Source organism: Natator depressus, chromosome 8, assembly GCF_965152275.1.
Source record: "Natator depressus isolate rNatDep1 chromosome 8, rNatDep2.hap1, whole genome shotgun sequence".
Classification (NCBI taxonomy): Eukaryota; Metazoa; Chordata; order Testudines; family Cheloniidae; genus Natator; species Natator depressus.
Window position 1 is genome coordinate 103,389,267 of NC_134241.1, and position 27,721 is coordinate 103,416,987.

The following is a 27,721-nucleotide window of genomic DNA, read 5'->3' on the forward strand; positions in this document are numbered from 1 at the left end:
CTGCACCTTCCTCAACTTCTGCCTGAGAGAAGCAGGGTCCCTGGGCTGGACTGGGGAGCTCAGCATATTCTCAATGCTCACTCCCTCCTCTGCAACATGCTGTAACTTGTGACACCCCTATAAGGCCAGCTGGAGGTTCTTGCTGTCCCTCTTGGGCCCTGTTCCTTAATGCAACCGGTCTTGAAGGTCCAGGCAGGCTCTCTGCCTGCTTATAGCCTTGGCTGTCACTGCCCCTCGAACAGGGGATGGGACAGGGCGCTGGTGCTAAAGGCTCCTTGTCAGCTGGACTCCACCTGTGGCTCTTGAAGCCCACTGGGAAAAGAAATTGGCGGGGGGTGTGTGTCAGGCTCCCTCCCCGGAATGGGGGTGTGGGGAAGTGCTGAGGGCAGGGTTCCATCTAAAGGCAGCTGAGGTGGAGTCTGAGCCCAGGTGGGGAGGCAGGCGCTGCGGGTCGAGGCCTGGGGTTGGGGAGCAGTAAGGCTGAACAGTACACTCTGTGCAGGGGCCACATATAGGTCCCTAAATCTGTGGCCTGATTCAGGATTTTAGGCAGCCACACTTGCAAACTTTGGCCCTTAGCTTACAAGCTGGGCCACGGCCTCAAAGCAGCTCCAATGGATGTCCAGCCACATACTCATTCGCTGTCGCCCCTTCACCCATGTCCACTGACCAGCCTTGTCCGGGAGGGGTGGGGAGGGATCTGACTCTGCTAGCCGGACAGGGGTTTGCAAAGGCAGCCTAGACGTCTCGGCTGGGAGATGAAGGTAGCCAAATGGAGACGAGAAATGTGGGAGAGTAAATAATCTTTGAAACAACTCCTCTAGGAGTGTGGTGGATACGCCACCACTTAAAATCAATGGGGCTACGCAGGGAAGTACACGTTAAGCATGTGTTTGCAGGATCAGGGCCTAGGTGTGTGTGCATACACACTATGTGCAGATCTGTGCCCAGAGGCTTGGCCATAGGCATGTAAGAAATACAACCAAATGGTAATGAAATAACAGACTATTGATAAAGACCTGAAGTTAGGTGAGCCGGGGACACCTGCAAACTATGAAGCAAATCAGCCCGTGGGTGGGGTGCAGGGAGGGGGACTGATTTATTGTGGGGGCTGAGGAGGATTTGGCTCTGGAGGGAGTGTAGAGACCCTCCCTTTCCTTTTGAAGCTATTTCCCTGTATTATCCTGTGGCACTGTCTCCTGGGGGTAAGTTTGTTGCTCTGCACGTAGAACAGATTAATACATCCTAGGGGTTTAATAGCGAATTAATTTCCCACAGTACCACAATATACTACATTACCCCCCATGAGCTGCTAGTGGGGGGGTCTTATGCCCCACTCCCAGTCATTGGTCTCCCCTTCCCCCCAGGATCCCCCTGCCTCCTCTCCTGTTTTCAGTCCCCCTTCCCTACCCCTTTTCTTCCCACTCCCCTGCCGCCCTTCTGCCCCAGGGTCTCCCCCTATGGGTCTCTCCCTGCATTCTCTCCCCTTTCAGGCCCCCTTCCCCAGCCTCCCCACTCCCCTCTGATCCCCTGGGTCTCGCCTGCCCCCCCGAGGGTCCCCCCTGCCTCCTCTCCCCCTTTGGCTCCCCTTTTCCCTTGTCCCCCTCAGGAATTGGATCTCCCCCCGCCTCACCCCGGTCTCCCCTGCCCCCCCGATCCCCTGGGTCTCGCCTGCCCCCCGGTCCCCCCCTCAGGAATCGGATCCCCCCCAGTCCCCCCACTCCCCTGCCCCCCTCTGATCCCCTGGGTCTCGCCTGCCCCTCGGTCCCCACCTCAGGAATCGGATCCCCCCAGTCCCCCCAGTCCCCTGCCCCCCTCTGATCCCCTAGGTGTCGCCTGCCTCTCCCCGGGTCCCCCCCGCCTCCTCTCCCCCTTCGGCTCCCCTTTCCCCACCGCCCCCCTCAGGAATCGGATCCCCCCCTCGGTACCCCCCACTCCCCTCCCCCCCCGATCCCCTGGGTCCCGCCTGCCCCCCCGTGTCCCCCCTCAGGAATCGGATCCCTCCCCCGGTCCCCCCAGCTCCCCGCCGCCGCGCCCCCCCGCCCGGGGGTCCCCCGCCGCCCGGCCCGCCCCAGTCTCCTCCCCCGGCCCGCTCCCGCCCGCGTCTCCTCCCTCTGCCGGCTCAGTCGGTCGCAGCCATGGCGGAGGGAGGCGAGGGCGACGGGCTGCTCAGGCCGCCGCTCCCCGCCGGGGCGCCGGGGCCCAAGCGCCTGTGCTCGCGGGCCGGGCCGGCGGCGGCGGCGGGGGTCGGGGCGGCGCCGCCCCGCCTGGGGGGCCCGGGGGCCGGCGGCGGGGAGCCGGGCGGCGGGGCGCTGGGCGGCGGGGGCCCGGCCCTGGCGGGGCCGCGGGGCGGCGGGGGCCCGGGGGCGGCGGCGCTGCTGCTGCAGCCCGAGTCGCTGCTGGACGCGGCGGCCAAGCGGGTGGCGGCCAGCTGGGCCTTCGAGCGGGTGGAGGGCCGCTTCCAGCGCATCCCCGAGCCCGTGCAGCGCCGCATCGTCTACTGGAGCTTCCCCCGCAGCGAGCGCCAGATCTGCATGTACTCCAGCTTCCAGCCCGGCCCGGGGGGCACCGCGCCCGGCCCCGACGACAGCCCCGCGCCCGCCGCCGCCGCCGCCCCGCCCGCCGACGGGCTGCCCTTCCGCCGCGGCGCCCGCCTGCTCGACACCGGCGCCGTGGACAACGTGCTGCAAGTGGGTGAGTGCCCGGCCCGGCCCGGCTGCCCCCTGCGGAGCCTGCCCCCGGGCCTCCCCTCGCCTCGCCTCCCCTGCCTTCCCCCTGCTCTCCTTCCCCCCTCGTCTCCCCTGCCTTCCCCTCTCCCTGCTTCCCTCAGCTCTCCTACCTTCCTCTCCTTCCCCCCCGCCCTTCCCCTCTCCCTGCTTCCCTCAGCTCTCCTCCCTTCCTCTCCTTCCCCCCTGCCCTTCCCCTCTCCCTGCTTCCCTCAGCTCTCCTGCCTTCCTCTCCTTCCCCCCTGCCCTTCCCCTCTCCCTGCTTCCCTCAGCTCTCCTGCCTTCCTCTCCTTCCTTTCCCCTCTCCCTGCTTCCCTCCTTCCCCTCTGCCCTTCCCCTCTCACTGCTTCCCTCAGCTCTCCTGCCTTCCCCTCCTTCCCCCCTGCTCTTCCCCCTCCCTGCTTCCCTCAGCTCTCCTGCCTTCCTCTCCTTCCCTTCCCCTCTCCCTGCTTCCCTCCTTCCCCCCTGCCCTTCCCCTCTCCCTGCTTCCCTCAGCTCTCCTGCCTTCCTCTCCTTCCCCCCTGCCCTTCCCCTCTCCCTGCTTCCCTCAGCTCTCCTGCCTTCCTCTCCTTCCCCCCTGCCCTTCCCCTCTCCCTGCTTCCCTCAGCTCTCCTGCCTTCCTCTCCTTCCCTTCCCCTCTCCCTGCTTCCCTCCTTCCCCTCTGCCCTTCCCCCTCACTGCTTCCCTCAGCTCTCCTACCTTCCCCTCCTTCCCCCCTGCCCTTCCCCTCTCCCTGCTTCCCTCAGCTCTCCTGCCTTCCCCTCCTTCCCCCCTGCTCTTCCCCCTCCCTGCTTCCCTCAGCTCTCCTGCCTTCCTCTCCTTCTCCCCTGACCTTCCCCTCTCCCTGCTTCCCTCAGCTTTCCTCCCCACTCGTCTCCCCTGCCTTCCCCCTCTCCCTGCTTCCCTCAGCTTTCCTCCCCACTCGTCTCCCCTGCCCTCCTCTCCTTCCCCTCTCCCTGCTTCCCTCATCTCCCCTGCCCTGCTCCCCCCCAGCTTTCCTCCCCCTCTTCTCCCCTGTCCTCCTCTCCTTCTCCCCATCCCTTCCTCCTCCTCTTTCTCCTTCACCCCATCCCTTCCCCTCTCCCTGCTTCCCCTTTCTACCCCCAGCTTGTGATCGCTAACCCCATTATTGTTATAGGGGATCTGGCTCCCCTGAAGTTTTTTTTTGCAAATATTTCAGCCTTTTGTCTGGCAGATTTCTTGTTTGACAGTAAAATCTCCCCCTTCCCTCTCCCTCCGCTGCCCTGGATCTTCCCTGTACGCAGTAATCCCATTAGATCCTTCCCAGCCTGTTTTTGAAATGGGGAGGGCTAATTGCTTTCCCATCTCCCCTTGCATATGACTTGGGAATGGGGTGTGTGAGCTTGTCAAAGACTACAGCTGCCTGAATCTGGATTCAATCGATTCCTTTGAAAATTGGAAAACAGAGTGACTCCCAAACCGAATGTCTTTTCCAGGCAGCACCTCCCTTGAAATGTACCTTACCCCCACCACAACACCTCAGTGCTAGCTGTGTATCCAAGGGCTGGACTGACAATAATAACTGCAGATGAAAAATGAGAAACCTACACACAGCCCTGGTGAAGGTGGGGTACTTCTGTTTGCACCAATACCTGGTCACGTTCGGTTTATAAATACCCTGTGTTTCACTAAATTCTCTTCATCATTTTGCCTTTTGTGTGTGTGTGTGCGTGCGCGTTTTTCACTTTTTCTTGAAAAAGGAGAGAAGATTTTCGACTCTTCTTCCCCCTTCCAAGTCTTGTTAATCTCATTAAATCTATAAATACAGCGAATCGGATTCATTCCATGGGTTGGGAGGCAGAAAATAAAATGAATTGTTTGGTGCTGACAAGTTGGGTGGACAATTAGGAATCTATAGAGTATTGTGTGTAGGGTGTGTATGAGATTTGGAGGGTGTATAGAAGAGAATTTTTTACAATCAGTGACAAACGGAACATGGAAAAATTTGCCATTGTTTTTGATTCTGTTAGTAGAAGGCTTTTTTAATTAAGGGGGTTGTGAGGGGACTTGTAGTGAATTGGAAATGTATTTGCCCCATCAGAAATCTGCTTGGACATGTGTAGGTACTTAAAGAGAAGCAAATTGTAGTGTTTTACATTAAATAATTTGCTTCTGATTATTATTGAAAGTGATTGGAATGAGCGTTCCCATTAAAACAGGATTGTGCTGCCATTTGGTTTGCTAATGTAAATTAGTCTGGAATGGAGAGAAAGTTTGGGTTTTAGGAATGATTAGTCCTGCAGAGTTTATTTTTGAGTATTGTGTTCTCTGAATGGAAAGGGGGCTGTATAAATAATTACATTGCAGAACAGTTTACATTCAAAAGAGCTTGATCAAAACATTTTCCTGTTCTGACAGAAAATTTTTATTTTACCTTCTAAGCTATTTAGTTAAAAAAAAACAGAAGATAATGTTTTTAAAGACTATTTGATTATACCTTTTTTTGTCAATACATGTTTTCTGCAGGCTGCTTTGAGATGGTTAGCTTGCTTAAAATAATTCGAAACTGCAAGGCAAACGTATTTTATAGGGAAGGAAGTGGTTCAGAAGGATCTTAAAATTAGAAAAATGATTTACTATGGGAAATGTTTTATTAAACTGCCTATGGATCAAATCAATAGCAGATGGGGGAATAGATTACTTAGGTATATGAGATATGAGGGCTTGAAAATCAGGACTGATTTTGTATGATTTTTTTTTTTAAGGATGATTTTTCACTCATACCAGTTTGGAAGTAGGTATGGGGAGTTAATGTAAATTATGTAAATGATTACTGTGAACTGTGGGGTGAGTATCTGGGAGACAAAACAGTATGATGACACTGAAAAAGCGATTTGAATTTTGCAAGTCAAAGTTCCCAGTCCTCTTTAGATTTCCCCTTATCTGTTGTACCAGTGGTTGAAGCCTATAAGAAGATAGGGATGCTTCTGTCTCTACCATTTCATATCCCTTGATGAGATGAGATTAGAGATCCCAACCACTAGTTTCTGAATCCTAAATTTTTAGGTCAGATTCTGTGTTTTGGAATATTTGCTGCATAATTGGGCATGATTAAAAAAAAAAAAGACTATTATTGTAGGATGGGAACAAGAAGGTTTTTTTTTGTTTTTGTGGAAGCACGTACCATGCACACAGAGGGTAACTTTTCTTCAAATGGAAATGAGGAGATGGTGTGGAATTTAACAATTTCACTGCTTTTTCTTTTTGTCTAAAAGTTTGCCAATTCTAGATAAAATTATAACAGGCTCGCACTTTGATGGGATGAAAGACTGCTAGTTTAGAGGGGCTGGAATAGTTCCACAATAACAATCCTTTACAGAGCTGAGCCAAAAGAAGATTTAAATAAAACAAAATGCTTTGAAAGGCTGTGTGTTTGTCATACAGATGGTAGGCATAGCGAAAAAACAAAACAGAATGTTTTCTGCTAACTTTCCACGTCAATTCTGATAATGCTACTTAAAGTTGTGGTGACCTGACCCACACAGATGTAATGGGTTGTGAGTCCCATTAAGATCGGAATTATGATGCTGGCTTGTATGGGCACCATTCTATTTAAAGAACTTGGTTTTCTTGATTCTTACCAGTATTAAATCAGAATGATTGTTTGCCTCAAATGATCTCTTTCATGGACAGCTATAAATCACATTGTTGTTAATAAAAAACAGATGTTTACATGGTTGAATTTTGGACCTGCCTACTGAGACCTGCCAAAATAGTACGAATGTGCAGTTCCATCTTTTTGTGATTGAAACATGTTTTTGAAATTATAAAAATACAAACAAACTGCAATTTTCAAATGGGAAAGTTTATTTAGACTATGTAATGTGGAGAAGATTATAATAATCTGAACAAATGGTTTTGGTCTGCAACCCTTTTGTGCCTGCAAATCTGTCAGGTTTGAGTGATGTGTATGCCACATTATGAATTAATAATTCCTTCATGCTTAGTAAAACTTAAACGAGGCTTAAACCATGATCTCACTGGAGTCATTAAATTGATTTTCTTTTGTAAAGAAAGATCTTGGAAGTTGAACACAAGCATCTTTGTCTTTCTAAAAACTGCTGAATTATTATGTGCACAGATCCCGTCTTTGTGTGTGTGTGTGTTGTTGTTGTTTTTTTAGACAAATGACAAAAGCATGCAGGAAAGGAATGCAGAAATGCTGGGCTTAATATAAAGCACTGCATGCTGGGACATCTAAAAGATACAAAACCTTTAACGGTGGAAGTTAATTTTTAACAAGTGCATTCACATAAATATTTATGGATAAAAGTTTTACACCCTACTCTTTTAGGTTGGTGGAGAGAAAAGACCTTCAGTAGATTTTGATAGCAGACTATTACCCATTGTAACAAATGCATGTTCCTAGTCTGCATTTCCTAATTTAGTATAATATAGTTTGTCCTTGAGTTGTCATGTTTAGTTCTGAGTATGCAAGTATCTGTGGCAATTTTAGGTGAGAGTCTATTTTTTTTATTGCTTTTATGATTGCAGCAAGGAAAGGCACATTTTATATTGTAACCATAAACACCAAGCTTTGCGTTATTCTCTGCATGATAACATAACATGTGAAAACCTGGATGGCAGTGCATTATGTGTACTGCATATTTCTTCTGCAGAGTAGGAACTCTAAGAGATAAGCCTGTGTACAGTAGGGTAGTGGTATGCAGTCCAACCATTGGTACATAAGCAGAATTTACTTTTGCTGTTAGTGACAATGAAGCATGGTTTAAAAGTGCATTGAATCTGTAAACATAGAGAGTGAGCAAGTTTTTAGATCTGTTTATAATTTTGAATACCGGGAGTATGCAATCAGGCAGCAGCAGAGGATCCCCCCCCTTCAAAAAAAAAAAAAAAAAAAAAAAAAAGGCAAATACACAACAGTACTGTGTTAAATGGAAACTGCTAAAAAAAGAAGGGGGGGGATAAAGAAAAAAAAAGATTTGACAAGGTAAGGAAACTGTTTCTGGGCTTATTTCATTAAATTAAGATGGTTAAAAGCAACATTTTTCTTCTGCATAGTGAAGTTTCAAAGCTGTATGAAGCCAATATTCAGTTGTGAACTTTTGAAAGAACCACTGTAACATTTTGTTCAGAGTGCTGAACATTTCAGAGTCGCGAACAACCTCCATTCCTGAGCGAGGTTCTGCTGTACTTGAACGAACTCTGGTATGGCCAGCCCTTGTCAGCCTGTGGCCAGGCTTGTTGTGCAGTAGGAGTGTATGTTGGTAGAACTACATCGCTCCGGAAGAAACCACTTCAATAATTTTTAATTAAAACTTTTGGGGGAGGGGACATCAGATGTCTGTTTTAATTTAAGCATGAGGATTTTGATAACAATTCAAAAGCCTTTTTGAAGACGAAAACAATAGTAAAATACCTCATTTTTAACTTTACTGAAACTAGTTTTTAAAATTTCTTCTAGATTCAAAAGGAAAATAAGCATTTGGATTCTGCCGCACTTAACGTCTGAGTTAAGCCTAAAGTTTATGTACAATGATTTTTCTTTTTAAAATGTAAACTTCACAGATGTACTGCTGTTCAAAGGTCTAAATATTCTGTGTGGAGTCATTTTTACTGTGTTTACTTTATGCCTAAATATGATCAAGGATTTGCTTTAAGCATCAGTCATTCTCCTCCTGGAAGCAGGTTTGGGATTGGCAGTTATGTAGGTGTGATAGAAAGCAGAATGAAGAGCATTTCTTAAAAGATATTACCTCACTCACCTCATCTCCCTAATATTCTGGGACTAACATGGCCACAACAACACTGCAAACGGAGTTTAAGGAATTTTCTCAGCTCAAAATCTTATGTATTGTATTAGAATGACACTGATTAAAGCAGATTAGTTTTTTTTCTTCTAGGGAATCTTTATTTTTATTTTGTAATAGTTGTTTCACAAAGTGCTCCTAACTTATTAATTAAACATAATTTTTTATTTTTACAGTTGGATTAGTTTATCCTAACCACATCATATTAAAGTAACCCTTGTGGTCCACTTTTATGAGGCAAGTGGGGGCAGCCATGATGGAAGCAGTTACACATTTTTAATACATACCTTCCTCTTTCCATGTCTAATAATTAGTTCTGAACATTTAAAATGAAATAATCAAGGTACATTAAACTTTGCACCGCCCCGTAATAAAGAGAACAGATTAGATATTTCTCCAGCATGTTTTTGAGTATATTATATAACTTTGTATCTGTGACGCTAAAACCAGAGGGAGCTTGATTGTTGATAGGAGAAAGAAGGCAAGTTCAACTTTGAAAACTGGAATTTTACTTCAGCAGCTTTATTGACTTTTGAGTCCTTTTCAGATATATGAACAGATTTTTCTCAAGTAGGGTGAGATTTTTGGCTTAGAGTCAATTACTTGCTGGAAAGGTGGTACTAGTAGGAAGGGGTTAGGAAGACCTTGGAAAATAATGCACAATAACTTAAATATTTGGCCTTGGCTTTAGAATCTGAGTGGTGCTCCTTTAGAGAGAACTGAATTACATAGAACAGGTTCTAGTTCTGTAATCTAAAGAATGTGATTTCTGGTTTGAGTAGCCAATAAGGTTTTGTATTTTAACTTGGATAATGTATTTTTTTAATGCTTAGAACAGGTGAGACAGGAGCATTTTCCATTTGCAAAGTGCAGTTTGTTTACAATAGGCTTTTATTTTGGTCACATAAGAGATCATTTAGGAAATATTTAACTAATCTAAAATTCCAGTAAAAGAAGGCATAGGGCCCTGTTTGTTGTGTATTCTGGAGCTTTGTATGAGGCAATGTATTTTGCTATTTAAGATTTTGATGAGAGAGATCCTTCTTTCATCACTTTTAACCCAAGTTAGAATTTTACGAAAACTTTAAAAAAAAGTTAAATTTAATATTTTGATAAGTGGCATAACTTTGTAAGGTAAGGTTGTACTTTTAATTAGGCAACTTTGTGCTCTGAATTAGCCCTTCATATGTATGCGATTCTCATTTTCTCTGGAGACTCTAGTGGAGATTTTTTTATGTATTGGAGTAAAAGGTATATTGGGTTCATATGTATTTAAAATAAAACCTATATAAGCCTAAGTCTGTAATTTTGGAGAGAAATGTGAGGATAGGAGAAAGATAGCGGGTTTGTTGAGCTTGTTTAATTAATGTATTTCTTTCTTTCCCCATCCCAGTAGTAGGAAGCCTGTCACACTGGGGCCTTAATTAGATTCTCACTTTAGTTAGCAGCAAAAAAGAAAATGAATTGCATAGTTAATATGTTGTGTTATGCTTAATTTTGGGGATTTTGCTTCTAGGTGTCATTTACAGCTCTATGTTTAGCTGGAATGCAATTTTCCCCTCATCTGCCCACTTCATGTAAGATTAGAATAGCTGGTATTTTGAAGGAGATGGATAGTGATTTAAGAAGGAACAGTACTTCATGTGTGTGTTTTTGACCAGCCTTGTCACAAGGTGGCCATGATTAGAAATGATGATCAAGAGACAGAGATTTTGTTGTAGTGCAGCAATGAGCATGTTACTAAATACTGAAGCACTGGACTGAAAGGGTGGTTTTCGTCTGGAAACCTATATGAAGTTGCTGATCTTTTTCCTATGGGGGTAGGGCTCAGATTTCTGTGCATCTGACTCCTCTCTGAGTAATGGAAAGAAGTCATGGTATTCTGAACTTACCTAAGAGTTTCTGTAGAACAGAATATATTTTTCTCTCGTTGGCTTCATATGATGCTTGATCCTTCACCACTGAATGTAATGGAATTTTTTCCATTGACTTGAATTGGAGCAGGGTCAAGCCTGTGTTCCCCTGGTATTCAGAGTGAAGCCTCACTGTTTCCTCAGTAGTGACAGGGCTTGGAAAATGTACCTGATGCCTACTAGCCACAATACTGAGTCTAATAAGGAAGATTCTCTTGTTAGGTGGAGGGAGAACCAGTGAGATCTGTTGGGAAGGTGCTGGGATTCCTACCAGGGTGTGGTCCGTGGACCCTGCTTTAGGGGCTTGCCTTGTGTAATTCTCTAGGTACTAGATGATGATAAATTTGAAGCTGGGCATGCTTCTGCTTCCACACCCTGTCCCCAGAGTACTGGAATGAACACATCCTTTCTTGCCCCTATTTTGAGTCCCCCTGGACTGAGTGGTGGAAGCGTATAGTAGTTTTCCTTGATGCCGTAAGGATATACCACTTCTTTGTTCTCCTCACAATCATCTAGTTGTTGCAATGGAGAGAGGCAACCTGTATCTGTCCTGCCCTACTCCTTGCCTTTTTTTTCAGGGTGGTTCTCCATGAATAACTAACATCTGCCTGTTCTGTTTCCTAGCTTTCTCAAACATCAACATCAGTAGAAAGTGATCTGTTTCCTGTCAGGTTCACAGCTGTCTCCTACAGGGTTTTGAATAGAAGGTATGAAAGTGACCAATCTTGTCAGTTGCACTGTGCTGATATTTGGGAAAATTATGGGCAGGCACAGAGGCATTCAAACGACCTGTCTGCAGATTCAGAAAAACAGCACTGAATCAATTCACATACACAATCTTGTCTTCACAGCCCTAAGGGTTAGAAATATAGGCCCTGATCCTGTGACTTGTTGCATACACATAATAAATTTCAGGAGTGGGGCCATAATCTCCTTTTTAAAAAAAACCCAAAACAACCGTGTAGATTCTGCAGGAACTGATGGCTTAGCGCTCCCCCCCGCACTACGTTCACCAGAGGCGAAAAGTAAAGAGGATTTTTTTTCTTGAGCCCAATAATGCTCCAAGAGCAAGTTTTTATTTTTCATCATTTTTTTTTTAATCCCAAAGTTTAAATATAAATCCAATGTAAATGACATTTGGTTGACTTCTACTGTGCACGTGATTTATTAACTATTGAGGATACCTGAGGGAGGTCAGATTTGCCCCCCCCCTTTACAATTTACTAATGTTTCATTTTAAAGTTATTCATTTTTGTCTTAACTTGTAAGCTTAGGAGTTAAAACAGGATTTTGGTTTGCTCTTATTAAAGTGGTTGAATTAATTTGGTGCTTTCATAAAATCTTCAGCTATTACTTGTAGTTTTCAAAGACTTTCTTGTAACTTCTATAGCGCATGTGCATATTGCATATTTTTGATTTTCTTGAATCGTTATGAAAAGTCAGGTTTTAGAAAAGAGCACTTGAAAATGCTAAATACTGGATTTGTTAACAGAGTAAGTTCTTAATGCTGTGATACTAGTCCACCTTTAGATGATACCTCCTCTCCTTGATTTGAAGGGGAAATATTCCCTTATGCAGTCAAGATTCAAAGACTTCTGAACCTTCACTAGTACATGATTACCCAGCTAATCACTGTTCAGAACAACACAACCTCAGTCTCTTGTTGACATGCCATATCTCCAGTTGCCTTGCTCCTTTAACACACATGCTGTGTAATCAGCAGCTCAGTTACTCAGTGCAATTAGTTATTCACTGTTTAAGTCCTTACTCATTTACTCATGCTCAGTTATTCATTTTATCTGTGCCTCCAGTGTGTGTCACCGGATAGCCCCAAAATGAAAGTGGGCCACTCTTAAATTCTCATAATGGCGTGGGATTTATACAGCTTCTTATTATAACTTGTACAGTCCCTATTGTGCAGTAGGTGCACAATGAACTGCTGGTACACTTTATTTAAAGCCTAAATGTTGATGATTAGTGAGAGTATCCATCCTTATTTGCATTTCTAAGGTGACAATCACTTTAGTAGCCTCGTGCCATTGTGTGATTTTAACAATACAAGTCCCCCGATAAAGACAAATGTTGCATCAAATGGAATTGCATCATACAAAACAATAGATTCTTTAAATAAAACTCCCTTTGACAAATTACAGCTGTTTAAATACAGGAGCTACAAAAATAATTTGTAGGTTAAGAAAAAACACATAAGACTTTTTCATCTACTGTTTTTTCCCCCCTTTGGCAAAGCCAATTTTATTTATTTCACTAACAATTAATTGATCCTAGAGGATCTGAAATCTCTCTGAGGAAAGATTGGAACTATCTTATAAATGCTTTTTTGTTGTTGTCTTTTTCATCCTTTTTTCAAATGAGTGGGTGTTATTGTTTCTAATATGCTAAAATCTGTTTGCTAGCATTTTCCTTGCATTTCTCAACGTAAACTAGAAATCAAAGCTAAATAAATTGCATGGATTTGTACCTCTGCTACAGGTTTTTCCCCTCATTGAAGTCTGAGCAGCTGTCTTAATCCACACGCAGCTGATGACATCCACAGATCAGTTTTCTGCGATTAAAGGGAGAAATAATGCCCCAGTGTGCTGAGTGGGGGGAACCGGGGATAGGAGCTGCAAGTGAGTGCTTTATTACGCCTAGATTCTTGCGTGGCTAAATAAGTAAGCAATAGAATCGGGAGTCACCATGTATGAACTGACTGGCTGCTTGTACACTTGTGTTCAAATCTTAATTTCTCTCTAAATGTTTTACATGAGATGTCCTTTGTCACTGGGTGGAAAGCTCTTCTGCCAGTGAGATTCTCAGTCGTACCTTTTCCAGAGTGGCTGCTCCCGGCTTCACACAGGCGGGACACTGTGGAGGTCCAACCCTTTTATTTTATTTAGCTGGGTTGAAATATGTATAGCTCTCCCAATAGTGCACACTGAAATGGCTTGTTCAACATTTCCTGGGTATTTTTTCAGTGTACCTGGGTAACATCCAGATGCGAAGCAATGGGGGGAAAAAAATCCCCACGTCTCATAGTTGTGGTACCATTATATTTGCATGCTATTGCTTTGGCTGTTGTGGGTTCAATAACATAAAACGATATCTGACCTTTTACTTACAAATAATAGGTTAAACAATTTTTAAAGGCAGTGTTGCAGTCAAAGGAGCTGTTTCACGTGGTTAATAGGCTGTGAAACTGTTCAATGGACTTTGGTTTCAGAGACAATATCCGTTTAAATTAATCTTTGTCAGATACATGCCACCGCAGACCATTCAAATTCCATTCACTTTGCTGATCTCATAACAAAAAAGCACCTTACGCTGGTTCTTTTATCATAAAATTAGCCTTTGTGTGTGTGTCCTGGTAACTGGGGTGGCATTAAATCTTGTTGAAAAGGCTCTGTTATAGGAGGATTCAGTTTCTATAAACAAGGCAGACTTTTTCTCTGAGCATTTTTTTTTAAAGTGCTGAAGATGGATTAAAAAGAATGCAAACAGATGGACAGATTTGGTTGTTGTTGTTGGCAACCACCTAAGCAGCCATTTTGAGCAATGCTAATTCAGGGGTACAGACAGTGCAGTGATGAGCGTTGTATAAATACCCTAGGTAGATTTTTCTCCCCCTAGTAACTGAAGCCACAGTTAATTATAAAGAATTGAGGAGCTTATTGCTTCTAGAGAAGTATTCTGTTGAGTGCAATAGACAACCAAGGAGCGGCTGAATATCTCCTCAACTTTCCTAACTCACGCCACATATGTGGATGGCTTGACTTTTTCCAGATGTATAACTCAGATGTGTGGAAGGGAAATATCTTGAACTTGATTTGGCATAACAGTTTTATTAAATTGCTGTAATCCCTTCTGTATCATGACAAAGCAGGTACAGTAAAACCTGCCTTAGTGTCCACCTCTGAAGAGAGACTACCTGTCATCTGTGACCACCAACCATATTTTCGTACTCCCTTCAGAGCTGGGCGCCCAGCCAGCAGCTGCTGCTCTCTGCTCTGCCTTCAGAGCAGGGGGGCCGGAGAGTGACAGCTGCTGGCTAGGCACCCAAATAGGACGGCAGCGCCGCTGCCAGCAGCAGTAGAGAAGTAAAGGTGGCACAATATGGCATTGCCACCCTTCTTCTCCTCTGCTGTTGGCTGTGGCAACACTGCCTTCATAGCTGGGCGCTTGGCCAGCAGCCACTGCTCTCCAGCCTCCCAGCTCTGAAGGCAGCAAACCTTTGAAGAGAGACCACCTCTTACAAGCCAACTCTTTTGCTAACTCCCATGAGTGGTTGCTTTTGGCAGGTTTTATTGTATTACTTGGTCCTTCAGGTATAAATGGGGACAGCTTTCCTTCTTTTTTTTCCATCTTAAGTGTTTAATTTTGAGGGACATGGTGGCCTTTGGTGGGTATATTCTGGGGTTGGCAGGAGACGTACTGTGACCTAAATGACTTTGATTACTCATCGTCTAATATAACGGAGAAGAATGGTTGCAAAAGAGTGGTCTCCCCTGGCATGACTTCCGTTTCTCCCACTAGTAGATCTGTATTATATATGCAGGCCACAGTCTGGTCCTGGACCGAATGATGTTGTAGGAACTGTCTGTCAATGTCTGGACAGGCTGATTTTAGGATCAGAATCAGTGGTCTTATTTTTCAGTAGGAAATGTAGTGCTAGAATAACATACTTGCCTTGGGCAGAGAGAAGTTTGCAAGGAACGCTGTTCACCAATCCAAACAAATAATCCTCTCCAGGCTGGAGGTTGCGGGCTATTGAGTTTCGGCTAGGGAGCGTCCATGACTTGTTTTGGGGTGTTGTGCTGTAGCAATAACCCCTAGTACTAAAGGCCGTGTGGCTTAGTTAGGAACATAGTGCTAGAACAACCTATTCATTACCCTTTATAAAGAGGGCTTGGTTTTGAGTGTGTAATAGATGGGGCTCATCCGGGGAAATAGGAAGCAGTCCATCTCCCTGAAATTCTTGGGGGTGGCGCTCAGCTCCTCTCCACATCAGGTTCTCCATCTCCAATGCGCAGCATGGAGAGCCAGCTTGAATGAGGGAGTTGATCAAGGATTCATTTTCCATACTCCCTTCTGTCTTCAGATTTGGACCAATGGTTTGGGATTTTCAAAGTGGGAAGTAGCCTTGATTGTGTCTGTCCCAGGGTGGCTGTCAGGCCAGTCTTACTAATAGCTAAATGTGATTTTTATATTTGTGCTGCCAGTTCTCAGCAGGGGGCTCTGGGCCAATGCTCTTGTGTTAAATTTCAGCATTTCCTGTGGTTTTGGAAAAAAATATTCCTGCCTATCTTCCAATGAATCTCTTAATTGCAGATGTTTGATGTGAAATCTCAGCTGTTCTAGAGATGAGTACAATTAAGAATTTAATTTGGGATTTAAAACCAGCAAAATAAATATATATATTTGCATCTAATTATACATCGTGGCTGAAAGTGACTGTAAAATAACAGATGTAAGATTTTTTTTTTAAAGAAAAGGTTAGGTAAGCATTTTATGTTTTCCTCTTATTTTGTTCCCTGAGGTTACTGGATCCTGAGCTCAGAGTAGTGTTCTAATTTTAATTTTTTTTTCTCTGAGAAGTATCTTCCCTTCATTGTGTCTGTCATGAAGTCATCCTGTTTAGGTTGATACATAAATCACTGGCCAGCAATATTACATATTTGAAGTTCTTGCCAAAATAGGTAGTCTGGCCTGAAAATTAGAAAATTGTGCCTTAAATTCTTCTCTGAAATTTCATTACATTGAGTTGGAAGGTCATTGAGGTCAGCTGTGATCTCTGAAGACTTTAATCAAGAGAGATTGTAGAGACCGTGCATAGGAACAGGTTAATTGTGTCTGAAGTTACTTGATGCTAGAGATGACCTGTACTTCGCTGTTCAAGTTCATGGTAAGGATGAGTGAGGGTGTTGCGTGTGTGTTGTGTTGGGAGGTTTTGTATTGATTTGTTCAGGCTGCGAATGAGGGGTGTTTGCTGCAGTTGGGGGCTATGTATGATTGGGATTATCATGTGTGGTGTGCTGTGCTGTGTGTTGAGTTATGGCAGGGGCTGCCATGCTGGGCGATTTTGTGAACATTTGTGTGGGTGGTAAAGGACGAGTGGTTGTATTGATTTGTGTGCGAGAGGGTTGTGCTTGGGGATTTTGTGTTGTGGAATTCGTAAAGTCAAAATGGCGGAAAACTTAAAACTACCTGTTCCCTGAAGGTGGTGCACAGAGCTGTCCCTGGGCTGGAGGTACATAAACCCGTGGAGCTGTCACTCCCACCTTCTCTGGTCACTGCCACATTCCCACCACCCACCACAGGACCTTTGGACTCCAACCTCCGTCTGGTCCTCACGGCCGCTAGGAATGAGGGTGGGCTAAGAGTTGTGTTGATTTGTCTGTGGGTCATAGAACCATGGAAATGTAGGGCTGTAAGGGACCTCAAGTGGTCATCTAGGCCAACTCTGGACTGTGGTGGGACCAAGTAAATCTAGACCATCCCTGACAGGTGTTTGTGCAACCTGTTCTTAAAAACCTCTGATGATGGGGATTCCACAACCTCCCTTGGAAGTCTGTTCCAGAGTTTAACTATCCTTATAGTAAGAAAGTTTTTCCTAATATCCAACCTAAATCTCCCTTGCTGCAATTATGCCCCTTACTTCCTATCCTGCCTTCAAGGGACATGGAGAACGATTGATCCCCGTCCTCATCACATCTTTGAAGACTGTTATCGGGACTAAACATGCCCAGTGGTTTTCTTTTTAACCTTTCCTCATAGGTCAGGTTTTCTAAACCTTCGATCATTTTTGTTTCCCTCCTCTGGACTCTCTCCCAACTTGTCCACATCTTTCCTGAAGTGCAGTGGCCCCAGAATTGGACACAGTATTTCAGCTGACGGTTCACCAGTGCTGAGTAGAGCAGGACAGTTACCTTCCGTGTCTTACATACAAGACTCCTCTTAATACACCCTAGAATGATATTAGCCTTTTTCACAACTGCATCACAGTGTTGACTTATATTCAGTTTGTGAGCCACTATAACCCTCAGATCCTTTTCAACAGTACAACCATCTAGCCAGTTATTCCCCATTTGGTAGTAGTCCATTTGAATTTTCCTTCCTAAATGTAGTACTTTGCACTTATCTTCATTGAATTTCTTCTTGTTGAATTCAGACCAATTCCCTAATGTATCAAGGTCCTTTTGCATTCTACTCCTGACCTCCAAAGTCATTCACAGATTTTATAAGCATGTTCTCTACTCTTTTAGTCAAGTCATTAGTGAAAATATTGAATAGTACCAGACCCAGGACTGATCCGATCCTTGCATGAATCCATTAGATATGCCCTCCCAGGTTGACAGCAAACTGCAGTGTTGATAACTACTCTTTGAGTACGGTCTTTCAACCAATTTTATACCTACATTATAATAACTTCATATAGACCACATTTCTGTAGTTTCCTTATGAGAATGTCATGTGGGACTGTGTCCAAAGCCTTACTAAAATCAAGATGTGTCAAATCTACTGCTTCCCCCTCTCCACTAGACCAGTAGCCCTGTAAAAGAAAGAAATTAGGTTGGTTTGGTATGATTTGTTCTTGACAAGTCTATGCTGGGTATTCCTTATAACCCTCTTATCATCTAGATGCTTACAAATGAATTAATCATTTCAGTATCTTTCCAGGTATGAAAGCTAGGCTGATTGGTCTATAATTCCTCGCGTCTCTTTGTTCCTATTTTTAAAGATAGGTATTATGTTTGCCCTTCTCCAGTCCTCTGGCACCTCACCCAACCTCCATGAGTTCTTAAAGACAATAGCTAACGGTTCAGAGATTGCTTCATTAGTTCCTTTAGATACTGTAGGAGAAATTTCATCAGGCCCTGCTGACCTGAATACATCTAACTTATCTAAATGTTGTTTTACCTGTTCTTTCCCTATTTTGGCTTATGTTTCTTCCCCCTTGTTGTTAATATTAATTGCCTTGAGTATCTGGCCATCATTAACCTTTTAATTGAAGCAAAATTGGGATTAAACGGTCACCCTTCTTGATGTCACCAGTTATTAGCTCTTCTTCCCTGCTAAGTAGAGGACTTACACTTTCCTTCATCTTTCTCTTGCTCCGAATGTATTTAAAGAACTCTTCTTATTGCCTTTTATAGCCCTTTCTAGGTGTAGCTCATTTTGTGCCTTGGCCTTTCTGATTTTGTCCCTACATACTTGTGCTATGCTTTTATATTCATCCTTCGTAATTTGTCCATGTTTCCAGTTTTGGTAGGATTCCGTTTTGATTTTCAGGTAATTAAAGAGCTCCTGATTAGCCTCTTACTATTCTTCCTCTATTTGCTTTGCGTTGGGGTACTTTGCAGTTGTGTCTTTAATATTGTCTCCTTGAGAGACTTCTAGATCTCCTTAGATTTTCTTCCTAGGAGATATTACACTGTTTCTCTCAGTTTGTTTGGCTTTTTTGAAGTCTGTTGTCCTTATTTTGCTGCTCTCTCTCCTTCCTTTCCTTAGAGTCTTTAAATTTATCATTTCATTACCATGTTCCCCCAAATTGCCTTGCACCTTTGGATTTGCTACCAGTTCTCCCTGTTGGTCAGAATCAGGTGTAAAATGGCTGTCCCCTTAGTTACTTCCTCCATTTTCTGAAACCAAAAAGGCGAAGGAACTGAATGGGGGTAGGGTGAAATGTGAGGAAAAGCCAAGTGCCTTCTCTATTCCGTAGTGAGCTGGGATATAACAGACAGCTAGGCTGTATCTTGACATGTCCAAAGGCGCTTGTAGCTTTTGAAGAAATTGAGAAACGATTGGTTGTGCCACATAACTGCGTGTGGTTGAGAACATGGCTGTCTAACACACTGTTAGCTGTCCCCTTTGTTGTACGCTCCTACTCACCTGTTTTAGACTAGGAAAAACACCTGTTCGCGGCCAGGAGCGTCACCAGTGGATGCATCTGAACAGGATTTAGTTGCAAACATAGCCAAGGACAAAGTGCATGCAGCAGATTTTCAGAAACTGGTGAAAACAGTCTTTTTAGTCCCATCTTCTGAGGCGGCTGTGTTTGTAGTTAAACCCCATTCGGCACCAGTTCAGCGGCATCCACTGCTAGGAGTATTTATTTTTTGGAGTGTAGGCAAAGCTGAAAGCGACTGGAAGAAAACATGGGTAGAAAATGTCAGGACACATTCCTGCTTCCTGCAGCTCGAGGGTCTGAAGTCCATGGAATTTTCCTGTGTGGAGGGCATGCAGGAGTAGCCTCTGAATTTCGAGACGAGCTTTATTGGGAATTGGTGTTAGCAGTGATCCGTCACTTGGAATGTTACAGAACGTCATGTCTTGTCGCCCCCCAGCCCCATTGTTGGAATAATTCTGAACACTTGTTTCTTGTAGTGCATAACAAGTGTATAGGATGCATTGCATTTAGGCCATGATTCAGCAAAGCACTCGTGCTTCACATTCACCATGTGGGTAGTCCTGTTGGCTTCAGTGAGGCTATTTCCAGGCACAAGTGCTTTTTTGAACCTGGGACTCGCTCAGGAATGACTTACAGTGGCTCTCGTACCCACAGTATTGAAATGGGCATCCCTTTTAAGGCATGTTATAAAAGCTAAAAGAAAAGGAGGACTTGTGGCACCTTAGAGACTAACATTTATTTATTTATTTATTTATCCAATGAAGTGAGCTGTAGCTCACGAAAGCTTATGCTCAGATAAATTGGTTAGTCTCTAAGGTGCCACAAGTCCTCCTTTTCTTTTTGCGAATACAGACTAACACAGCTGCTACTCTGAAACCTGTCATTATAAAAGTCGTCGTGCTAGCTGTGAGAGAAGAATAGGGCTAATTATGGAAAGCCCAGTGGAAGCTGGGGCACTTTGCTGATGGCTGTGTATTGCTGTACACTCATAGGTACAAAGGGTCATTGAGATCTTTACTTTGGCCCCAATCCTGCCAAGGCTTCCCAACTTGCTTCATTTTACTCATGTGAGCAGTCAGTCCCCTTGAACTCAATGGAACTACTCACATGACTGTATAAGGGCTTGACTAGACTTGCAAGTTACAGTGCAATAAAGCAGCCCCGGGCGCACTAGCTCACTCCCCGTCCACACGGGCAAGGCACGTAGAGCGCTCTGACTCCAGCTACAGCGCTGCTGGTACTCCACCTCGGCGAGTGGGATAACGTTTGCTGCGCCCCCGCTGGAGCGCCGCGGCACCAGTGTAAACGAGGTGTTGCATTACTGTGCTCTGATCAGCCTCCGGAAACGTCCCATAATCCCCTTAAGTCAAGTGGCCACTCTTGTCATTGTTTTTAAATTGCTGCAGGAATGCGGATATGCCCTTTGAAAGCTCCGTTTCTGACAGCCAACCTCTTATCTGCTCCGAGACAAAGCAACCATTAGTGTGGAGTGCTGTGTGAGAGAGAGAGAGGCGGGTGGGAGGGGAGTCTGCTGCTGTCTGAACTTACAAGACAGTATGCTGACATGCTCTCAGCCCCCCAAAAACCCACTCTCTCTCCCCCCACATACGCATGTCACACTCCCTGTCACACTCCCTCCCTTCCCCCCCTTGAAAAGCATGTTGCAGGTACTTGCATGCTGGGATAGCTGCCCATAATGCACCGCGCCCAATGCCGCTGCAAGTGCCGCATATGTGGCCATGCCAGTGTGCTTGAAGCTGTCAGTGTGGACAGACTGCAGCGCTTTCCCTACTGCGATCTCCGAAGGCTGGTTTAACTCAAAGCGCTCTACATCTGCAAGTGTAGCCATGCTCTTAAGTGACTGCAGGATCTAGTCCCTTTGTTTGCAGACTCTTCTGGATTGCAATAAAAATTCCCTTTCCTGTCCCTCCTTTTTAAAACGGTGGAAGGGTCAAGATGAATTGGGAAGTGTTCTTATGCATTGTTCCAGAGTCCTTCACTATACCTGTAAAGCAGATGGTGAACGGCACTTGAGATGATTTAGTGGCACTCCTAAAATCTGGAAAACTTTTTCAAAAAAAGGCACTTCGCAACAAGGCAAATGATGACCATGGTGGAACAGTTAAGAGCTGGTGGTCCCCGCCGAATGATAGATGTTCCATTTATTCTTTTGCATTTGAGTAACAGATGCAAAATAAGGAACAGCTGAAAGAAAGCAAATCAAATAAAAATTCAGCTGGAGGTGAGAATGAATAGGTAGTGTGGAGGATTCAAATTCTGTTATGGTGACAGGCCCTTTCTAAGGCAAACAGCAAACTCAAATGCCACATCTTTCGCATCTTTCTTCTGCAAACAGCATTGTTCTCTCCCAAAGCCGTTGGTGCTGCTCAGCATCTGTGAAGCGTCACATAAATAGAGGATGAGTTTAACAGGCACGGCTCTTTTGCACATGGAAATTCAGTGCTGTGGAGAATGTTCTTAAAATAAGAGCTAGTTCCCTTCTTTTGTGTGATCATTGGGCTGCATGTTAGAAATATGCCATGTCGGAAAGTGTCACAAAGGACTGTTCGGGTGCTCTCTGCAGATGCTGCTTGCCTTAGGGTTTTTGTGTCGCTTAAGTGTTTGGTGGTTTGGCGCTCAGGAATATAACACATGGTTAAAGTGCTGGACAAAATGGCAGCGTTTGCATAGACCAGTGATCTTCAAACTTTTTATGTTGTGCCCCCCGCGTACCCATAATGTAGTCTGGAGCAGCCCCAAGTGCCATGCCAAGGCATTGATTCCGAAAGAAGAATTGCCAGCTCCATTGCTTCCTGGGGCACCTTTGGGTTTCCCGTCCCAGCGCTGACCTGGCCCAACTCTGCTTGGATTGCCAGGTCCGACAGGATCACACCCGGAGCGGGTATGACTGCATAATAAACGGCTGTTAGCAGTAACTACGGACATTGCTTCACTGCGTGCTATTGTGATGTTGCATAAAACTACAGAGGAAGGTTTGGGTAGAATGGCATGGACAGGTCAAGCCCAGCAGAGCTGCTGATTTCTCGGGACTTGGTGCACTTTGTAATTCCATGACCCCAAACTAGGTCTGACATGTAGTGTCAGGTTTTTTCCTTCAGAATGTTCTAATTTGAGTTGTTAAACACTTTCATAGTTACAGGTCAAATTAATTTACCCAGCATAATGTTTGACTAGATTAGTACTCTGCTGCCCAGTAGCCTCTCTTAAAAGTGATTTTTCTGCTGCTTGGATACAAAGTGTTGACCTTTAGTTGCTAAGGTGTCTGGAACTGGGGTAAATTGGGTAATGTTGAGGGGCATAATACAAGTACATCCATTTGAAGGGAGCGTGTTGTTGCGTGTGCTGGTTATGTTGGCTTTAGGTGAAAGGTTTTACTCTAAATTCAGGAGAGTGTGTTATTTAAATGGGTAACTTTAGAAGAAAAGGAGTGTAATCTTGCTATTTCAATATCTTTAAGATTGTATATGAGTCTGCTGCGTACTCTTGATCAAAAGGGAATGCTGTTAGCTCCAAAGTGGAATAAATGGAGGACACCCTTATCTGGGTAAGATAAATGACTATTGTTTAGGAAAGACACTCCAGGGATTGAAGAATTTAATTATACAGGGATTATGAATATGCATGTACGTTAGACAATCTAGATTTGAAATGGCTACAATGCAACTGCAGGGAATTGTTCTGATTTAAAAGTGTAATAATTTTTTATCAGTATGTGAAGTCTAATAAGAAGGGAGAGGCTTCCCTCTCCTGTTTTGCTAGATTTTTCTTATGACTTGGCCTGTTTCAGGTCATTAAACAATGGAAATTATCCAGAGCAGATCAGCTGTCTGCAGCCTGAAAAGATGGTGCACTTGATCCTTTTCCTCTCATCCAGGCCGTAATGAATCTTGACAACAACCAATAGGGAAGCAGTCTGCTGTGTGGAGAGATTGTGGTAACACTGACCCAGATAAAGGACTTGGAAGCCAGGGAGCATGTGGTTTTCATTCTGCTGGAAAAAGGGAGAATAAACCTGACTGATGGAAGGTTGGATAGCCTCACGCCTGCCTACGAGTAACTGAATCAGATGCTTGTGGAACGTGCTCAGTGATAGAACATTATGATCTGTAGTAATGAGGTTGAAATGTGCATTCCTTTTTAAATTTCACATTGTTGTTGCCATTGTATTTGGAAAACTGCCTGCAAAATCAGTTGTGTTTTTCTCAACAGCTATTGCTGTGTGTGGTGTTTTTTGTGTGTTAGTTTCCATTTGCACAAATAGGAAGATTTTTTTTCTCTGTTCCTGAAATTTTGGGCATTTTTAACATCAAGCTGAGGCCTACCTCAAAAAAGCAAAACAAAATTCTGTTGTGCAGGTATCTGTATTTAAAAGCTAATGTAGAAATACTACAGAGCTGCAGGAAGTATTTCTGGGGGGATATGTTGGCTAATCAGCTTTTAAAACTACCTTGGTATTTTTTAAAAATATACACCTTTCCATTTTTGACTTCCCCTTTTTAAAAATGACTTAATCTCGAAATGGGTTATTGGAGATGAATGTCTGTGTGGTTAAAAATGTTAATTGAGAGCTTTGTTTTCCTTATGACTGTGTAGCAAAGTGTGAAACAGCAGAGGTGCATTACTAGGGCCCAGGATTCCAAGACATTCAGAATGAAGTGTTAAAACCTGCCCATGCTTTAACTACAATCAAGTTGCGGAACTGATAGCATGGTTAAAATATGTAGCACAGACAGGACATTAAAAGGGTGTCAATTTTATATTTAAGTTCTGCCTTTTAAAATTATTATTATTTTTAACCTGCTACAGTAACAAGTAGCACAAACAATATACCAGAAAGATTAAAGAGAAATATTTTTCTCTGTTTTCAAGTCTTTCCTTAATGTATTTGACATCCCCTCTTGTCCATTCACTTTCACTGTTTGCTGTAAGTAGTCAGTCAGTTTCCACTGTTGTTTGTGTAAGGGTCTTCCAGCGGTGGGGGAGAGAAACATTTTTTTTAAAAATAGGAAAATGTGATGATGAAATCCCCAAAACTAGCAGGTGGACTTGGGCAGGATTTTGAGTTGCTTTTAACTTGCATTAAAAAAGAAAGAAAGAAAGAGAGACTGGATTTCAGATGGATGGTGTCTGTTTAACTGCGTTTCATAACGGGGCTAATAGTCTGACTTCTCTACTCCTCCCCCAGATTCATTTTTTTGTGTCTTCCTCCACTGTGATTAGTTCCAGTGGCTGTTTCTGTCACAGTATTGCGGAACAGCCCCATCCTGAAATTGACAGGACTGTGATCAGTTTCAGTGATGTCATTTAGAACCCTGTGAGCATGAATGGAACTGACCCAATTTCAGTCCTCTGTATCTCTGGGAGGCCCTACAGTGGTGTGTCTGCAGACCCAGGAAGGACCGCCCTGCCTTGGATCTCATTTGGGCGGTTACCTTTACAACTGTAGGGGATCAGCACTTTTTGTCTTCCCACCTCCCTTACTCCAGTACAGGCTTACATTAATTGAGAATGTAGCCTCATCCAATCTCATCTCCTTGGGAAAATTTCCTGTTCATCCCCGGAGAGTGGTCGTCCCCCTGCAACTCCTGAGTCAAATGTTTTAATTAAGGGGAAAAAAAGGGGGGGGGTCGGGGTTTTTTCCCCCCCACAGTTCTTAGATGCCAAATGAGACCCTGCTTTTGTTCAAGGAAAAATATAATGAGGATGTATATTTTTTGTAAAGAGATTAGTTTGAACATTTTGTAGTATAGTATTTGTAATAAAAATTAGTATGTGTGAGACAGTATTATGGTAGATTTCAGAGTAACAGCCGAGTTAGTCTGTATTCGCAAAAAGAAAAGGAGGACTTGTGGCACCTTAGAGACCAACCAATTTATTTGAGCATAAGCTTTCGTGACTACAGTTCACTTCATCGGATGCATTCAGTGGTAGTTCATTATTATTAAAGGTCATTTGAAGAGTATTAATTGTAAATGTTATGGCTGAAAGTAAACTTTGAGTGTTACAGTTATTAATATATATTTATGATCTACGGGATATATGTAGAAGAAAAGTGAGGAGGATATAAATGAGATGGCGAGCTTTCTTTATCAGCCTCATGTCTCGGTGTTATTTTGGGTTACATGATAAAGATGCAACTCTTGTTAAATGTTTGATATTATCTTCATGCAATAGAGTCTGCTTTTTATTAAGCTTGTATAACATTTTCATTCTGCCTCATATTGGGACAGATGCTTTTATTTCTGACTGTATCCATCAAGGGCATGTGCATTGTGTCTGCTGCTAAAGTGTGTGTCTACTGCAAGACCTTTTTAAACACATTGGACAGTTTTAACACTGACACAGAACCGTTAAGGAATGAACTTTGTGTGTGCGTCCAGATTACTAAAATACCTAGGAACGCACAGTAACGTGCACCTATGTTGAGTTTAATTAGCAGAGATTATATCAGTGGAAGCAATTAGGAAGCATACGTTTTAAATGAAGCAATTATTCAGTAACTCTAAAGCTGTATATTGAGAAAAATCAGGTTACTTCAGATCTGTTTTCGCTATATTCTAAGATTTTAATGTCCCCGTTTGTACATCTAACGCAGAAGAGCTACATAGACTGAATTTTCAGGCTCTTTGTATAAAAAAAGATCTGCTGTGGCAGTAGGAAGATAAACAGTGCTTGTGATATTTCAAAGTCACATTAATCTGTTTTTTTTCTTTTAATGTATGACTTTCTCAAGGGAAAATTGTCTCCTCCTTGACTGCAGTGGATTAATGTTCACAGATCAGCTCCTGCCTTATTTTTCTGTTTTGACAGAGTGCTGATTTGTATTTTACCAAGGCTACAACTTGTGTTTTCAGAGTTTGGAATAGTTCCACATTCAAAGGTGGCAAAAAAAGGAAAGCAAGCTCTGATGTAAAACACTAGCAAACGAATCTCATTTAGTATGGAAGTTATTTTCTGGGGGGTAGTGATGAGAAGTCCACTAAAGCTAGTGGGAGACAGGTGAGCTCAGGGGAGCCACATAACATTCCAGTATGTATTTGTATGCAGCAACACCAAAGATCCAGGATCGGTGTTTCGATCAATACGTTCAGTTTCCATTTTTTGCTAAGGGCCTGAGCCAAAGCCCATTGAAGTTCATGAGTCTTTCTATAGACTTCAGTGGGCTTTGAGGCCTTAAATTTCCCACCTCTTGGATGGAATTCTGTTCTGACTGATGCCAGGGCAGCTTCTATTGAAATCAATGGGAGTTGTACCTGAATATGCCGTGGCGAAATTTTGCCTCTTGTGTTTAATGCTGTAGGCCAGGGGTGGCCAACCTCTGGCTCCAGAGCCACATATGGCTCTTCACAAGTTAATATGCGGCTCCTTGTCTAGGCACCGACTCTGGGGCTGGAGCTACAGGCCCCAACTTTCCAGTGTGCCGGGGGGTGCTCACTGCTCAACTCCTGGCTCTGTCCCCACTCCACCCCTTCCCGGGCCCTCCCCGAGCCTGCTATGCCCTCACTCCTCCTGCTCCCCCTCCTAGCCTTCTGCACACCAGGAAACAGCTGATCGAGAGGTGCGGGGAGGGAGCGGCAGGCGCTAATCGGTGGGCTGCCGGTTGGTGGGAGGCACTGGGAGCGGGGGGAGTTGATGGGGGGCTGCTGACATATTACTGTGGCTCTTTGGCAATGTACATTGGTAAAATCTGGCTCCTTCTCAGGCTCAGGTTGGCCACCCCTGCTATAGAGATTAAAAACGTAATTTAATCAGTCCAGTATTATAGGAGTTGTGCACCATGAGCCATAGGTGAATCCCTTCTTTTAGTCCTTGTTTTTCTGCCAGTAAGGATGGCTGCAGGACGTGTGCACTGCTAGGGGAGAAGCCGGTTGGCATGAGGCAAGGCAATATAATAACAAAAAGATGCAATTTTTGAGCAACGCATTCTCACTTGTCATTGATTACATGCCTGCAAATTGCAGCGTAGACAAGCTCTTAGAAGAGATTCCATGGTACAGGTGTGCTGGGCTTCGTACAATTATTGTATTGGAGCGAAATATAAATTTCGCTTTGCCCAATGAGCATCAAAATAACTTTTTTTAACTAATGAAGTGACTGTTAAACAATGTCACTGGCCAGAACTGAAACTGAAGCGACCGTATAGTGACAGACATTTTTCATGGCTCCCTCAGGATCTCTGGGCAGTGAACTTAACGTTTCATTTTTGATGATCATCGCAGCCTGTTTTTAACGGTTTGTATAGACAGTGCTGACACAACTATGAAAGTAGTTTGGTGACCTAGAATTAGAATTAATGTGTGTAAGAAATCAAACTTCAGATGTCTGCAATCCATCAGTGTGAATAATTATATTGCAGGGAAATTT

At 44.0% G+C, this 27,721-nt stretch overlaps 1 protein-coding gene across 2 annotated transcripts in view; it reads left to right on the forward strand.

Annotated features, from left to right (window-relative positions):
• Positions 1-2,138: 2,138 nt before the first annotated feature.
• The window catches only part of ZSWIM5 (zinc finger SWIM-type containing 5), a 146,247-nt gene continuing 120,664 nt past the window's right edge, over positions 2,139-27,721 (forward strand). The window contains exon 1 of one of the 2 annotated variants that reach the window (XM_074961867.1): positions 2,139-2,694. In XM_074961867.1, the coding sequence (XP_074817968.1) occupies positions 2,139-2,694 (556 nt within the window). Of the gene's footprint in view, positions 2,695-22,160; positions 22,239-27,721 lie in introns of those variants that run through there. The other variant, XM_074961868.1, reaches the window with a different exon arrangement.